Raw genomic sequence first — 15,971 nt, 5'->3', positions numbered from 1 at the left:
TCCAGCCATCTTCTGTGATATTGTCACCAAACTTGACACAAGGCTTTCTGAGGTGGGGATGGGGGGTCTATGTTGAAGTTCAGGTGCCAGGCACCATTTTGGATCAAGATGGCAAACAAACTTGGTTTTGGTGTGACACTTCCCATTTTTTTGGCATAGGCTTGGCTGGCTCTTGAGATAAAACCCAGCGCCAAACCTCGTACAAGGGTTCCTGACAAGGCGATGGCAGACTTTGTCACCATTAGGATCCTGGACACCATTATGAATCAAGATGGCAGAGCAGAACATCACTTGGCACATTTCTTGACATATGTTTGGCTTCCTCTTAAGATATCATCACCAAACTCAGCACAAGGGTTCTTAAGGAGGTGGTGGTGGTCTTTGTCAATATTTGGACTCCAGGAGCCATTTTGAATGAAGCTGGTTTATTGAAATGGGACTTAGGTGTAACCACTTGATTTTTGGTGTGTTGGGTCCAAACTCAGAAATTACACTATCAGTTTGGGGGGGGGGGGGAAGGATTTTATTTTTTTGTTATTTCTAAAAGATACGGATACTTCCTGCTAGCAAAGAATAAATCAGCAGGGTAACAGTGCAAATAATCAACATGCATATATGACTGTCCTTTGGGGCCTGAATAATCAAATTGGGAGATTACTTGCTTCTTGCTCTATTTTCCCCTGCTGAATATTTTCATCCGCAGAGGAGCCCACCTGTGTCTTTTCCTTAACCCCTCTGTCACGTCACCAAATTCACCAAACTCCGTGAGTTCCAGCTGCTGGAAACAGGCTTGTTTTTCCTGATGTCTTGGAGCACCTTTCTGTTGGCTGAAGCTTGTGGCTTTACAGGTAAGCTATGGCCTGTCTGCTTGTCTGGGTGTGTTGGATTGCTTGATGGGATGGATAACAGTTACAGAGTCTTAGAATCGGAACTGTGTAGAGTTGGAAGGAACCCCTAAGGATCATCTAGTCCAACCCCCTGCAATGCAGAAATCTCAGCTAGATCATCCCTGACAGATGGCCATCCCTCTGCTTTAAAACATCCAAGGAAGGAGAGCCCACCACCTCCCAAGGGAGACTGTTCCACTGTTGAACAGATCGTACTGTCAGAAGTGTCTTCCAGATGTTTAGTCAGAATCTCCTTTCTTGTAACTTGAAGCCATTGGTTTGAGTCCTACCTTCTGGAACAGGAGAAAACAAGCTTGCTCCCTCTTCCATGGGACAGCCCTCAATATATTTGAAGATGCTCTCATATCTCTTCTGAGTCTCCTCCAGGCTAAACATACCCAACTCCTTCAACCATTCCTCATAAGGCTCAGTTTCCAGACCCTGGATCATCTTGGTTGCCCTCCTCTGCACATCTTCCGGCTTGTCAATATTCTTCTTAAATAGTCAGATAGATGATCCCCTTGTTGTCAGTGAGGCAACTGAGGAATTTGTTGGACCTTATATTCCCGGCAGAGTTTGAGTTCTATCAGATATTGAGGGAGCTGAAGTCTCCGATTACTATTATATATCTCCTTTTTCTAACATATTTGGTGTGGCACAGAAGCCTGCAGTGAAACAGGTGTATCCTCCCCCATCCCCTTAAACCAGCAATCAGACTCGAAGTAAGACAGCTTCTTGAGTTCCTGTGGTTCTGCGAACCCAGACCTGCCCAGTCATCTGTTTCTGTGCCATTTTTTATGGGAAAGAAGCTCTGTCCAACAGAACAGCCCATGTTTGCAGTACTGATTGAAACACATCTCAGTTCCATGTACTTTGTGACAGTTTTAATGTAATTCTCTGCCTCCAGGTGTTGTAGCTGTGCTGTTTTGTGGCATCACCCAGGCCCATTATACTTATAACAACTTGTCCACTGAGTCCCAGCACAGAACTAAACAGGTGAGTCCTCTGTCCCAGTGGTGACCAGGGGTCCCGCTGCCCCTTCATCATCCAATTTCATTCTCCTTAATATGTTTTAAATGTTCTCTCCTCCGCACCAGCCACTTTCATAACCCATCAAAACACCAGACATCCAGTAGTTTGGGGTGGGGCTTATGGTTGCCTTTTCAGGTTTTTTATTTTTGAAAACTTGAAATACTTGAAAACTTCTGTTCTGTTATAACATGCATCACTGCAATTCTTTTTAGTTTTTGGGTTGTGCTGACTGTGTATTGGGCATGGGATGGTTTACAGCATGGGTAGGCAAACAAAGGCCTGGGGGCCGGATCCAGCCCAATCGCCTTCTAAATCCAACCCCCGGACGGTCTGGAAATCAGTGTGTTTTGACATGAGTAGAATGTGTCCTTTTATTTAAAATGCACCTCTGGGTTATTTGTGGGGCATAGGAATTTGTTCATTTCTCCTCCCCACAAGGTCTGAGGGACAGTGGACCGGCCCCCCGCTGAAAAAGTTTGCTAACCCCTGGCTTACAGTAATCACAAACTATTGTGCCAGTAATCATAAACTCATCCTCTTTTTGCAATGTGTGCCCAAAGAAATTCACTGCCCAGACATTTCACTTATGGACATACTTGCTGTTTTCTATACTATCTTGACATGTGTCACAGCTATGATTGATATTCCTTCTCTCTCCCTTGTGTGTATATGTTTTGCTTTAGTTGTTTGAGCTCCTCAATTTCTTGGCTGAAAACTTCATCTTCTCCTACATGGGCCTTACGCTGTTCACCTTCCAGAATCATGTGTTTAATCCAACGTTTGTAGTGGGAGCTTTTGTATCCTTTTATTCCAAAAGAGTAGAAGTTGCCTTTTGTCACCTCCCCAATCAACAGATATGAAATGGAGAGAAACCTCAGATATAAATAACAACAACATACGTTGCATAGGATAACAGAATGGAAAAGAAAGGGGAAAGAGAGGTGGTGGGGACAGAGGCCCGCAGCCTGGGAGCATATCATTCCACCTTAAGCAAGAAATTATCAGTGTTTACGGCTGTTGAGTGTTGCAAATTTTTGCAGCAGTTGTTAGAGGTCATTTCATAGGTGTATGTCACAAACTCTAGCACTTTCAACCGAACCTTTAGATTCCAGAGGCAAAGCTTGTGAAGAAGGTTTGGAGGCAGTGGGAAAGAGACGAGCGAGGGGCACAGTTTGGCCTGCACTGGAGAAAGGGACAAAAGCGTCTGAGCTCCAGCCAAGCTGTACCCAGTGACCTTAAGTTGCTGGAGAACAGATTTTGGATGAACACGAGGAAAAACATGTTAATGGTCAGAGCAGATTGAAAACAGAGCCAGGGCCCTAGGGAGAGTGGGCAAGAGGAAGGAGAGGAAGGTACAGGGGAAGGAAGGAAGGAAGAAGGGAGGAAGGAAGGAAGGAAGGAAGGAAGGAAATATTTGAGAGGATAAAGCAGCAGAGAGGAAAAGGTGGGGAAAGAGTGTGGGTTGAGGAGAGAAGGGGAAAGGCTTCCATTGGTACCCTGTGCCCAAGGTCTCCCCTAGAAGCCTTGAACTGGCCCTGATTTTGAACAGCTGGAGCCTTGTTGGCTCAAGGATGGGGATAATCATATACAGGGATAGTCTCTGTGTAGGAATACATGTGTACAGTGTAATGCAGGGGTGTGTGACCTGTGGCACTCCAATCATGGCTGGGTGCTAACCCCCACCCTTCCCAGCCACTGACCATGCTGACTGGGGCTGACTGGCATCCAATAACATCTGGAGGGTCGCAGATGTTCCTACCCCTGCTGTAGAGGAACCTATTGGGCTTGTTTTGGTCCTCTTTGAGTCTGTGGTTAGGACAGGTGCTGTGTGTGCTTGGCATATGGTAAATGCATTCATAAGAAACCTCTCATCAATGCATAACATACTTCTGATTTCTGGTGCACACATGTCTGTCCTTTGTAGAGATGACCTCCATTTAGGGGGAATGTAAGATATGGTAGCCCAGGGGTGGCTCTCCCATTTTGCCACTTGAGGTGGGACAGGAATGCCCAGAATCAGCAGTGGGGGCCCCATAGACTTGCCTCTGGAGTGGGGGTGGGGCTTCTGCCACCTGAAACAGCAGCCTCACCCTTCCTAATGGCTGGGCTGACTGTGGTAGCCTTTAGATACCATGGCTAGAATCCAAAAAAACATGGTTAGCTCTGTGCACTAATAGGAATATTTAAGTCCAATCCTTTCCTCAGACGTAAGCTGTGTTTTGTTCACTGGAACCGTCTGCCTAGTGAGTATGAGTCTTAGATGCTCATTTCTCAAAAAGCCTTCCATGTACCCTTGTGCCAGACATGGGTGCTTTTAATACCCAGACTTTTAAAAGCAGCTTGAGCTGTAATAAGAGTGGTTTGCCTGTGGCACAGAGTGCTTGATGGAAGATCTGGGCATTGCGTCAAGAATTCAGGATGCTTAAAGCTTTCTGGGAAAAGCCATGGCTCAGTGGTGCAACACCTGCTCGGCATGCAGAAGGGTCCCCAGTTCAATTCCTTGCGTCCCCAAGTAGGGCTCGGAGAAATCCAGTGCCTGAATTCCTGGAGGGCAGCTGCTGGTAGGCAACATAACCTAGTGGCCTGATAAAAGGCAGTTTCCTATGTTCCCGTACTCAGAAGTGGTCCAATCAAAGTTAGGTGGTATGGCTGAGATCTCTGAACAGATTGCTTCTCAGCCGTCAGGTTTTTTTGCAGTTTTGAAATTGCTAGTTTGGGATTGCAGGAGGTACTCATGCTCTCTGAAGGCCACTGATTCTTCTTCTTGGCATGATTATTTGTTATTTGTCACTGTTGGAATAAAAACTCTTCTTTCTTGTGCAGTAGGAACATTGGTAACTAATTTTCGCAAACCTGTCAACAAGGGGGGGAAATCCTTAATATGTGCCCAAATCTAGCTGGCTGTATTCCTGGGGAGAGCTGCAAACATTTACCCTCTCTCTTTCCTGCTTAATTTGGGGAGAAGAAACAAGATCGGGACAAATTTCCAACATATGATGATGTTTGCTGGTGAGTAATCACCATCCCTTCATAGATTATTTTCATAAGTACAAAGTCTGCTTGTAGAAAGAGACAAATGATGGAACCTTTAGAGATGCCTTAGATTTTATCTTAGGGCAGTGATTGCCCTGCCTGATCAAAGGTCAGCCTCTGGTCCCCCAGGCCAGCCAGATGTCTCCAGGAAGATGCAAGCGGGAAATGTCTGCAAAGAAGACAATTACTGGCTGTCATCAGAACCAAGATTGGGAGAATGTGTGTGAAAATGTTTTGAATACATGCTTAGTATTAATAGCAACCATTTTTGCTTCTTGCAGAGATTCAGCCATTTTTGCTTATTTTGTTTATACTTGCTCTTTCTCTTCCCTGCCCAGGCTTGCTTTCAACCAAAAATAAAAATAATACAAAAACAGCAACATGTGAAAGCAAAGTACAATTGACAACAGAGTGGATGTGATTTAAATCAAATTGATTTACCGTATTTTTCGCTCTATATGACGCACTTTTTCCCCTCCAAAAATTAAGGGGAAATGTGGGTGCGTCCTATAGAGCGAATGCAGGCTGCGCAGCTAAGCCCTAAGCCAGAACAGGGAGATGGAGCGCTGCAGAGCGCTCCGTCTCGCTGTTCTAGCTTGGGGATGGCTGCGCGCAAAGCCTCTGCAGGGCAGTGGGGTGCCTTTGGAACACAGCGGGACCTCGCGCTGCGCTCCAAAGCAGCGCTTCCCCCCACCGCCAGCCCCAAAGAGCAGGTCAAAAGGAACCTGAAGCTTCCGGAGCCCAGCGGGAACTCCCCCCCCCCCCGTGCTCTAGAGGCTTCGGGTTGCCTTCACTGAAGCCTCTGGAGTGCAGTGGGAACTCCTGCTGCGCTCCGGAGGCTTTGGGTGAATGCACCTTGAACGCACCTTGTTTTAGAGGGGGAGAACAAGAAAAATTTTTTTCCCCTGTTCTCCCCTTCCTATGGTCTGGTGCGTCCTATAGAGCGAGAAATATGGTAAATCACGATTTAAATCACCAGTCAGTAAGACTTGATTTAAATCATTTTTTTTACAGAAAGACTCATTCTTGCTGGTATAATCTTAATAATGACAACCAGATGAAGGATATCTAGTTGGGGATTAATTTTATTATAACTGTTCTGTTTTTGTTTTTTGTTGTTTTATTGGTTGCTATATAGTTTGTGTTTTGTTTTTAAGGGGTGGGATCAGGGCTTCCTGCGAGTGGGGACCCAGCCAACACGATGGCTGGGGCAAGTTCCACAATGGGGGAGGCACTGGGACATTGATCTCGGTGATCATGGGCAGGAGGAGGAGGAGTTACGCTAAGACCAGACCATGTCATTACCGAGGAGGCAGGTTTAGTCCTTGTTTGAAGACTATCCCTGCCTCCGGGTCTGGCCTTGACCGGGGAAACCCACATGACCTGAAAGTGTTGCTGTGCAATGCCAGGTCAATGATTCATAAGACCACTACCATCCATGGCTTGATCGTGGATGGAAGACTTGACCTGGCATGCGTGACAGAGACTTGGTTGGATGAAGCAGATGGGCCTGTCCTTGCCGCTGCTTGTCCACCAGGTTTCTCTTATGCACAGCAATCTAGGCCTTGTGGGCGGGGAGGGGGGGTTGCAGTGATTTTTAGGAAGTCACTAGTTTGCACCAGGCGTCCTATTGGGAAGACCCAGTTTTCTGAGTGCATGTTCTGGAAGTTGGGCAATAGGGGCAGTACAGGATTCCTTTTGGTGTACCGACCTCCCCGCTGCACCAAGGATTCCCTGTCCGAGCTGCTTCAGGTTGTGGCGGATGTTCTCCTAGATACACCTAGTTTGGTTGTCCTGGGGGATTTTAACATCCATGCTGACACGGCCTTACAAGGGGCTGCTCAGGACTTCATGGAAAGCATGGCCTCCATGGGGCTGTCCCTGAATAAGTTTGGCCCAACTCACAGTCATGGACATGCCTTAGACATGGTGTTCACTTCTATGGATGTTGGTGATCTGACACTAACTAAAAGCGAAACAAAAGCAGTGCCATGGTCAGATCACTTCCTGGTGCAACTGGACTTTCCACAACCCTTCCTGTCTGCAGGGAGGTGGGACTGATTTGGATGGTCCGCCCCCGCCACTTAATGGATCCAAATGGTTTCCAGAGAGTGGTAGGGGATGTTTTGTCCCATGTTGATGGCCTTTTAGCTGATTCCCTGGTGGCCCGCTGGAATGTGCTGTTAAACAGGACTATTGACTCTCTGGCTCCGAAGCGCCCTCTCCGATTGCATGGAGCCCGACAGCCCCATGGTTTTCCATGGATCTGAGGGCAATGAAACAATCACTGAGACGGCTAGAGCGCCGCTGGCAGATAACTCATTCTGAATCTTACCGGACGCGGGTTAAAGCTCAATGTCGAGCCTACCAAGTGGCGATAGCGACGGCAAAGAAGACTTTCTTCACTGCCTCTATTGCATCTGTAGAAAATAGTAGCAGGAGACTCTTTCAGCTGGTCCACAATTTAACGGAACCACCTTTACCACCGGGGCCTTGTAAAGACCCCAAGATCTCCTGCAACGATTTTGCAAAGTTTTTTGCGGATAAAGTCACTCATATTCGGAAGGAGGTAGACACCACCGTGGGAGCAGGGCTGGGGCGGGAGAGTGCTAGAGCCCTGTCTGGTCAAGTTGCATGGAATCAGTTTCAATCTGGTACCTCTGAGGATGTAGACAGGCTGCTTGGATGCGTGAAACCAACCACCTGTCTCCTTGATCCTTGCCCATCCTGGCTAATAAAAGCAAGCCGGGAAGGGTTGGGCGATGGGCTCTGTGGGGTGGTGAATGCTTCCCTCTGTGAGGGAACATTCCCAGATCCGCTGAAAGAGGCACATTAAACCGCTTCTTTAAAAAAACATCTTTAGATGCGGCCAGTATGGCCAACTATTGCCCAGTCTCAAATCTTCCATTCTTGGGCAGGGTGATTGAGCAGGTGGTTGCTGAACAACTCCAGGCACGCCTGGAGGATGCGGACCATTTGGATCCCTTCCAATTGGGATTCAGGCCTCATCATGGGACTGAAACTGCCTTGGTCGCGCTGGTTGATGATATCAGGAGGGCTAGGAACAAAGGTGAGAGCTGTTTCCTAGTTCTGCTGGACCTCTGAGCGGCCTTTGATACAATCGACCATAACATCCTTCTGGACCGTCTAGAGGGGCTGGGAGCTCTCTTTTCTCCTGGGCCATGTTCAGAAAGTGGTGGTGGGGGATGAGTGTTCAGACCCCTGGGCCCTCACTTGTGGGGTGCCTCAGGGTTCCGTCCTCTCCCCCATGCTTTTTAACATCTATATGAAACTGCTGGGAGAGAACATCAGGGGGTTCGGACTAGGTGTCCATCAGTATGCAGATGATACCCAGCTCTACCTCTCTTTCAAATCAGAACCAGTGAAGGCGGTGAAGGTCCTGTGTGAGTGCCTGGAGGCAGTTGGAGGATGGATGGTGGCTAATGGATTGAGGTTGAATCCTGACAAGACAGAAGTACTGTTTTTAGGGAATGGGGTGGGCTGGTGTGGAGGACTCCCTGGTCATGAATGGGGCAACTGTGCCCCTGAAGGACGAACTGCGCAGCCTGGGAGTCATTTTGGACTCACAGCTGTCCATGGAGGCGCAGGTCAATTCTGTATGCAGGGCAGCTGTCTACCAGCTCCACCTGGTACGCAGACTGGGGACTTGGAGCGGCCACCGGGACCACATAACACTGGTTCTGAGAGATCTGCATTGGCTCCTGGTACGTTTCCGAGCACAATTCAAAGTGTTGGTGTTGACCTTTAAAGCCCTAAACGGCCTCAGCACAGTATACCTGAAGGAGCATCTCCACCCCCATCATTCTGCTCGGACGCTGAGATCCAACGCCGAGAGCCTTCTGGCGGTTCCCTCATTGCGATAAGCAAAGCTACAGGGAACCAGGCAGAGGGCCTTCTCGGTAGTGGCGCCCGCCCTGTGGAACGCCCTCCCACCAGATGTCAAAGAGATAAACAACTACCTGACATTCAGAAGACATCTTAAGGCAGCCCTGTTCAGGGAAGTTTTCAATATGTGACATCTTAGTGTATTTTTGGTCTTTGTGGAAGCTGCCCAGAGTGGCTGGGGAAACCCAGCCAGATGGACAGGGTACAAATAATAAATTATTATTATTATTATTATTATTATTATTATTGCTACATAATGAAGGCCTGCTGGAACAAATGAGCTTTTAATTGCTGATTGAATGCAGACCAAGTGAGAGAGAGCCAGATCTCCACAGGGAGGGCGTTTCATAGCAAAGGTGGTGGTACCACTGAGAAGGCCCTGCTGTGTATAGTAGCCCTACTGGGCTATGCTCAACGAGGGAACCTTTAGCAGGGCCTTTCTTGCAGATGTCAAAACCTGGCTTGGGTAGTACTGCAGAAGGCACTCCTTCAAACACTTGGGTCCTAAGCTGTTTGGAATTGGTTTGTTGGTACCTATACTTTGAACTGGGCCTGGTTGCTCTCCTGCAGTGATTTCAAATTAAGTGTAAAATGATCCCATCTCACTGCAAGAGAGCAGCATTATGCGCTAGCTGCAAATACTGGATCATCTTCAAGGGAAGCCAAACACTACAACAGTCTAACTCAGAGGTTGTTCCTAGAATGGCCATAGCTGGAGAAACAGCTGTAGCTCCGTATAGGTTGCATCCTTGTCACATGGGCCTGCAATAATAATATATAATAATTTATTATTTATACCCCATCCATCTGGCTGGGTTTCCCCAGCCACTCTGGGCGGCTCCCAATTGAATATTAAAAACACAATACAGCAAGAAACATGAAAAACTTCCCTAAAAATGGCTGCCTTCAGATGTCTTTTGAAAGTAGGATAGTTGCTTATCAACATCTGGTGGGAGGGCGTTCCACCACCACCGAGAAGGCCCCCTGCCTGCTTCCCTGTAACCTCGCTTCTTGCAGGAGAGGGACCCCGGCGTCTGGGGTGGAGGCGCTCCTTCAGGTCTACTGGGCCAAGGCCGTTGAGGGCTTTCAAGGTCAGCACCAATACTTTGATTTGTACTCAGACATGCAATAGCAGCTTGGAATCTAGGAAGTCCCCCCCCCCCCCGACTCCAGGCATCTCCCTTCTAGAAGATTGCCAGAACAAGCTGTCTTACCTAATTTTTGGACCTGAGAAGCACCAGCCCACAGATAATGCACCTTTTTCAAATTAATTTTTATTAAATTTTCAAATTGTACATTTCAAATTAGACATCTTTTATTATACCATACATTCACTGACTTCCTTCCCTCCCTCCCCTTCCAGGATTCATTTATCTTATCCAACATTCCTACATATTCTAATATATCTATCTATTTTTTAAAAAAATATTATTTATTAAAGTTTCAAAAAAGTTACAAGAATAAGGAAAAAAAAGATAAAGAAGCAAAAAATACAAAATACAGAAAAGTAAAAACAATTAAAAACAAATCAACCTTTCCATGTCTTGTCTTTCATTTGCTTGTTTCCCTGACCTCCTCACACCTCCCTTTTTTGTATTCTAGTTCAATTAGTGATTTCAGCAAATCCTTTCCATTTTTGCTTTTATCTTAATAATTTATCTTAATATATTATAACTTTACATTCTCACCTATTAACAATCCATTTTTACATACTCCTTTGTAACATTACTGCTAAAACCACATAACTTCATTCCAACATCCTTCTAACATTCCTTAATTTTACAATGTTTCTGTAGATAGTTTTTAAATTTCTTCCAATCTTCTTCTACCGACTCTTCTCCCAGGTCTCATAGAATCATAGAATCATAGAGTTGGAAGAGACCACAAAGGCCATCGAGTCCAACCCCCTGCCAAGCAGGAAACACCATCAGAGCACTCCTGACATATGGTTGTCAAGCCTATGCTTAAAGACCTCCAAAGAAGGAGATTCCACCATACTCCTTGGCAGCAAATTCCACTGTCAAACAGCTCTTACTGTCAGGAAGTTCTTCCTAATGTTTAGGTGGAATCTTCTTTCTTGTAGTTTGGAACCATTGCTCCGTGTCCGCTTCTCTGGAGCAGCAGAAAACAACCTTTCTCCCTCCTCTATGTGACATCCTTTTATATATTTGAACATGGCTATCATATCACCCCTTAACCTCCTCTTCTCCAGGCTAAACATGCCCAGCTCCCTTAGCCGTTCCTCATAAGGCATCGTTTCCAGGCCTTTGACCATTTTGGTTGCCCTCCTCTGGACACGTTCCAGTTTGTCAGTGTCCTTCTTGAACTGTGGTGCCCAGAACTGGACACAGTACTCCAGGTGAGGTCTGACCAGAGCAGAATACAGTGGCACTATTACTTCCCTTGATCTAGATGCTATACTCCTATTGATGCAGCCCAGAATTGCATTGGCTTATTTAGCTGCCGCATCACACTCTTGGCTCATGTCAAGTTTGTGGTCAACCAAGACTCCTAGATCCTTTTCACATGTACTGCTCTCAAGCCAGGTGTCACCCATCTTGTATTTGTGCCTCTCATTTTTTTTGCCCAAGTGCAATACTTTACATTTCTCCCTATTAAAATTCATCTTGTTTGTTTTGGCCCAGTTCTCTAATGTGTCAAGGTCATTTTGAAGTGTGATCCTGTCCTCTGGGGTGTTAGCCACCCCTCCCAGTTTGGGACCATCTGCAAATTTGATCAGGATGCCCTTGAGTCCATCATCCAAGTCGTTGATAAAGATGTTGAATAAGACCGGGCCCAAGACAGAACCCTGTGGCACCCCACTAGTCACTCTTCTCCAGGATGAAGAGGAACCATTGATGAGCACCCTTTGGGTTCGGTCAGTCAGCCAGTTACAAATCCACTGAGTGGTAGCATAGTCAAGTCCACATTTTACCAGCTTCTTTACAAGAATATCATGGGGCACCTTGTCAGATGCCTTGCTGAAATCAAGGTAGGCTACATCCACTGTATTCCCTTCATCTACCAGGCTTGTTATTCTGTCAAAAAACGAGATCAGGTTAGTCTGACATGACTTAATTTTCATAAATCCATGCTGACTATTGATGATCACAGTATTGCTTTCTAGGTGCTCACAGACTGTTTGCTCAATGATCTGCTCCAGAATCTTCCCTGGTATTGATGTCAGACTGACAGGGCGATAATTATTTGGGTCCTCTCTTTTCCCCTTTTTGAAAATAGGGACAACATTTGCCCTCCTCCAGTCTGCCGGGACTTCGCCTGTTCTCCAGGAATTCTCAAAGATGACTGCCAGTGGTTCTGAGATCACATCTGCCAGTTCTTTTAATACTCTTGGATGCAGTTCATCTGGCCCTGGAGACTTGAATACATCTAAACTAGCCAAGTATTCTTGTACTATCTCCTTAGTTATTCTGGGCTGTGTTTCCTCTGCTGAATCATTTGCTCCAAATTCTTCAGGTCGGGCATTGTTTTCTTTATCGGAGAAGACTGAGGCAAAGAAGGCATTGAGGAGTTCAGCCCTTTCTGTGTCCCCTGTTTGCATTTCACCATCTTCTCCTCTGAATGACCCCACGGTTTCTTTGTTCTTCCTTTTGCTACGAACATACCCATAAATCCTTTTTTGTTGCTTTTAACCTCTCTAGCAAGCCTGAGTTCATTCTGTGCTTTAGCTTTTCTGACTTTGTGTCTACACGTGCTGGCTATTTGTTTGAATTCTTCTTTGGTGGTTTCCCCCCTTTCCCATTTTTTGTACACATCCTTTTTTAATGTTAACTCAGTTAAAAGTTCTTTAGATAGCCACCCTGGCTTCTTTAGGCACCTCCCATGTTTCCGTCTCATTGGTATTGCCTGAAGTTGTGCTTTTACTATCTCCCTCTTAACAAACTCCCAGCCATCATGAGCTCCCTTTCCTTTTAGTATTACTGTCCATCGGATCTCACCCAGCACTTCCCTAAGTTTTATGAAGTTGGCTTTCTTAAAGTCAAGAAATTGAGTCCTAGTATGCTTGGCTGCTCCTTTCCGCTGTATAGTAAACTTCAGAAGAGCATGATCACTCGCGCCTAATGATCCTTCCACTTCTACCCCACTAACCAGGTCATCAACATTGGTTAGGACCAGATCTAAAATGGCTGTTCCTCTTGTTGCTTCTCCCACTTTCTGGACAACAAAGTTGTCTGCAAGGCCAGTGAGGAATCTGTTTGACCTTATGCTCTTGGCTGAGTTTGACATCCAGCAAATATCCGGGTAATTGAAGTCCCCCATTACTACTATCTCCCTTCCTTTTGCATGCTTGGCCATCTGTTCCAGGAAGGCATCATCTATGTCCTCCGTTTGGCTTGGGGATCTATAGTAAACTCCCACAATGAGGTCCCTGTTATTCTTCTCTCCCTTAATTTTGACCCAAATGCTCTCACTTTGGCTTTGAGGTTCTAAATCTTGGATCTCTTCACAGGTATACACATCCCTGACATATAACGCCACTCCTCCTCCTTTCTTGTCTGGTCTGTTTCTCTGAAATAGATTGTATCCCTCCATTATTACATTCCAATCGTGGGACTTATCCCACCAGGTTTCAGTGATGCCTATTATGTCATATTTAGTTTGCTGTACCAAGAGCTCAAGCTCATCTTGTTTATTACCCATGCTTTGCGCATTAGTGTACAGACATTGAAGTCCATTAATCATTCCCCCGTGTCTCTTAATTAAGGATTTTTTCCTCCCACCACTAGGTCTGTGTGCTGTTTGCTCCATTTGGTCTATGACATTTGGATGATCATCTTCATCAATTGATAGACTCCTACCTTCAGGAGCACTGTCTCCCTCCCCCACATTAGTCAGTTTAAAGCCCTCCTGATGAGGTTTCTGAGATTTTTCGCAAAAACATTCCTCTCAACCGTTGTGAGGTGCAGCCCATCGCTTGCCAGAAGTCCATCTTCAAGAAACTGCAGTCCGTGATCTAAGAATCCAAACCTTTGCAGAGGTTATGGCGAACAGATTGAAAAAGTGTTTAGTAAATTTAATTCACAAAGATCAAGCAGGAATCCTCCCAAACAGGTTTTTGAAAGATAATGTAAGACATACTATAAATATAATTGAATATTTGGGAACTAAAAATGAAGTGCCTGCGGCGTTGATATTCATAGACGCAGAGAAGGCATCTGATAATGTTTCTTCGTTGTTCTTACTAAAAAGTATGGAGAAAGTATTTCTTATTTACTTTTTTCTGTAATTCTTCTTTTCCTTTATTTCCTTTTACTTTCTGTACCCTGACTTTTCTATACATGTGTTAGTTTTTACTTTCTTTTATGGAATCAATTAATAAAAAGAATGATGAAAAAAAAAAAGAAAGCAGGGATAGAGGGTGAGTTTTTGAAAGGTATAGAGGCAGTATACTTGAACCAATCCGCCAAATTGATTATAAATAACAATTTTACAAATACCTTTAGAATCGAAAAAGGAACAAGACAGGGATGCCCTCTCTCCCCGCTTTTGTTTATTATGGTATTAGAGGTGATCGCGAATAAAATAAGAACAGTACCAGAGATTCAAGGGATTAAAGTAGGAATAAAGGAATATAAACTAAAAGCCTATGCGGATGATTTGATGTTATCCCTGGAAGAGCCGCAAAAAAGTATCAACAAAGCGCTGGAAATATTAGAAGAATATGGCAAACTATCTAGTTTTAAATTGAATAAATCAAAGACAAAAATGATCTGGGAAAGGACGAAAGAGAAAAATTAGAGATACAACATGGAATTAAGGTGACTAAAAAAATAAAATATCTGGGAATATGGCTTACACCAAAAAACATAAATCTAATTCAAGACAATTATTTGACAATGTGGAAAGAAATTAAAAAAGACTTAGACATTTGGAATAGAGTTAAACTTTCGTGGATAGGTAGGATGGAGGCAATAAAAATGAATGTACTCCCAAGAATGTTGTTCCTGTTTCAAAACATCCCAGTGATTAGAGGCCCCAAAATATTTTAAGGATTGGCAGAAAACCCTTTTGAAATTTATATGGCAAGGGAAAAGGCCAAGAATCAGATTCAAATTACTTACAGATCGAAAAGAAAGAGGGGGATTTTCAGTCCCGAATTTAAAATTATACTTCGAGGCCGCCTGCCTTTGTTGGGTTAAAGATTGGATAACTTTGGAAAATACCGACTTATTAGACTTAGAAGGATTCAACAATAGGTTCGGCTGGCACGCCTACTTATGGACAAATAAAGAAAAGGTACATAAAGGGTTTTCAAGCCATATTATTAGAGGACCACTATATGAAGTTTGGGAGAAAAACAAAAAAAATTAGAATGGAAAACACCGTGGTGGTTGTCACCAACAGATATCTTAATAATTTAAAAAGCAAATATGGAAGGGCAAAGATTGACTTACGAAGACCTACTGATAAGATCTGAAGGCGGCTGGATATTAAGACCATATGAAGATCTGAAAGGAAAACTAACAGGCTGGCTACAATATCATCAAATAAATGCAAGATGGATGGAAGACAAAAAAGTAGGAATAAACGAAAAGAAATCCAAATTTCAGATAGAAATAATTGAAAGCAAAACTAAGTTACTATCCAAAATGTATGACATACTATTAGAATGGGACACTAAAGACGAGGAAATTAAGGAGGTTATGATAAAATGGGCGATGGACCTGGGATATAATATAGAATATGAAAAATGGTCAAAACTATGGAACGATGGAATAAAATTTACGGCAAGTGTTGCAATTAGAGAAAATTTAGAAAAGATGATATATAGGTGGTACATAACGCCAGTAAAATTAGGAAAGATGTATAAAACAGGAAACAAGGCCTGCTGGAAGTGCAAAATAAAAGAGGGCAACTTCCTTCATATGTGGTGGACGTGTGAAGAAGTGAAGAAATTTTGGGATTTGATTTACAATGAGTTAAAAAAAATATTTAAATACACCTTCTCTAAAAGACCAGAGGCCTTTTTATTAGGAATTATTGGGGATGAAATTAGAAAAGAAGACAAAACCTTGTTTCAATATTCGACAGCAGCGGCCAGAATACTAATTGCACAAAATTGGAAAAGTACAAATATACCAACGGTGAGGG

General features: G+C 44.4%; 1 protein-coding gene across 1 annotated transcript in view; it reads left to right on the top strand.

The window, feature by feature from the left end:
* SLC9A6 (solute carrier family 9 member A6) overlaps positions 1–15,971 on the top strand; it is a 54,540-nt gene that overhangs the window by 24,229 nt on the left and 14,340 nt on the right. Inside the window, 4 exon segments of the mRNA XM_079962715.1 lie at positions 743–848; positions 1,795–1,883; positions 2,603–2,716; positions 4,817–4,928. Coding sequence (XP_079818841.1) covers positions 743–848; positions 1,795–1,883; positions 2,603–2,716; positions 4,817–4,928 — 421 coding nt within the window.

The sequence above is a fragment of the Podarcis cretensis genome (genome assembly GCF_951804945.1).
Source record: "Podarcis cretensis genome assembly, chromosome: Z".
Classification (NCBI taxonomy): Eukaryota; Metazoa; Chordata; class Lepidosauria; order Squamata; family Lacertidae; genus Podarcis; species Podarcis cretensis.
Note: the sequence above shows the minus strand (reverse complement) of the source record. Positions and strands in the feature narration are given on the sequence as shown.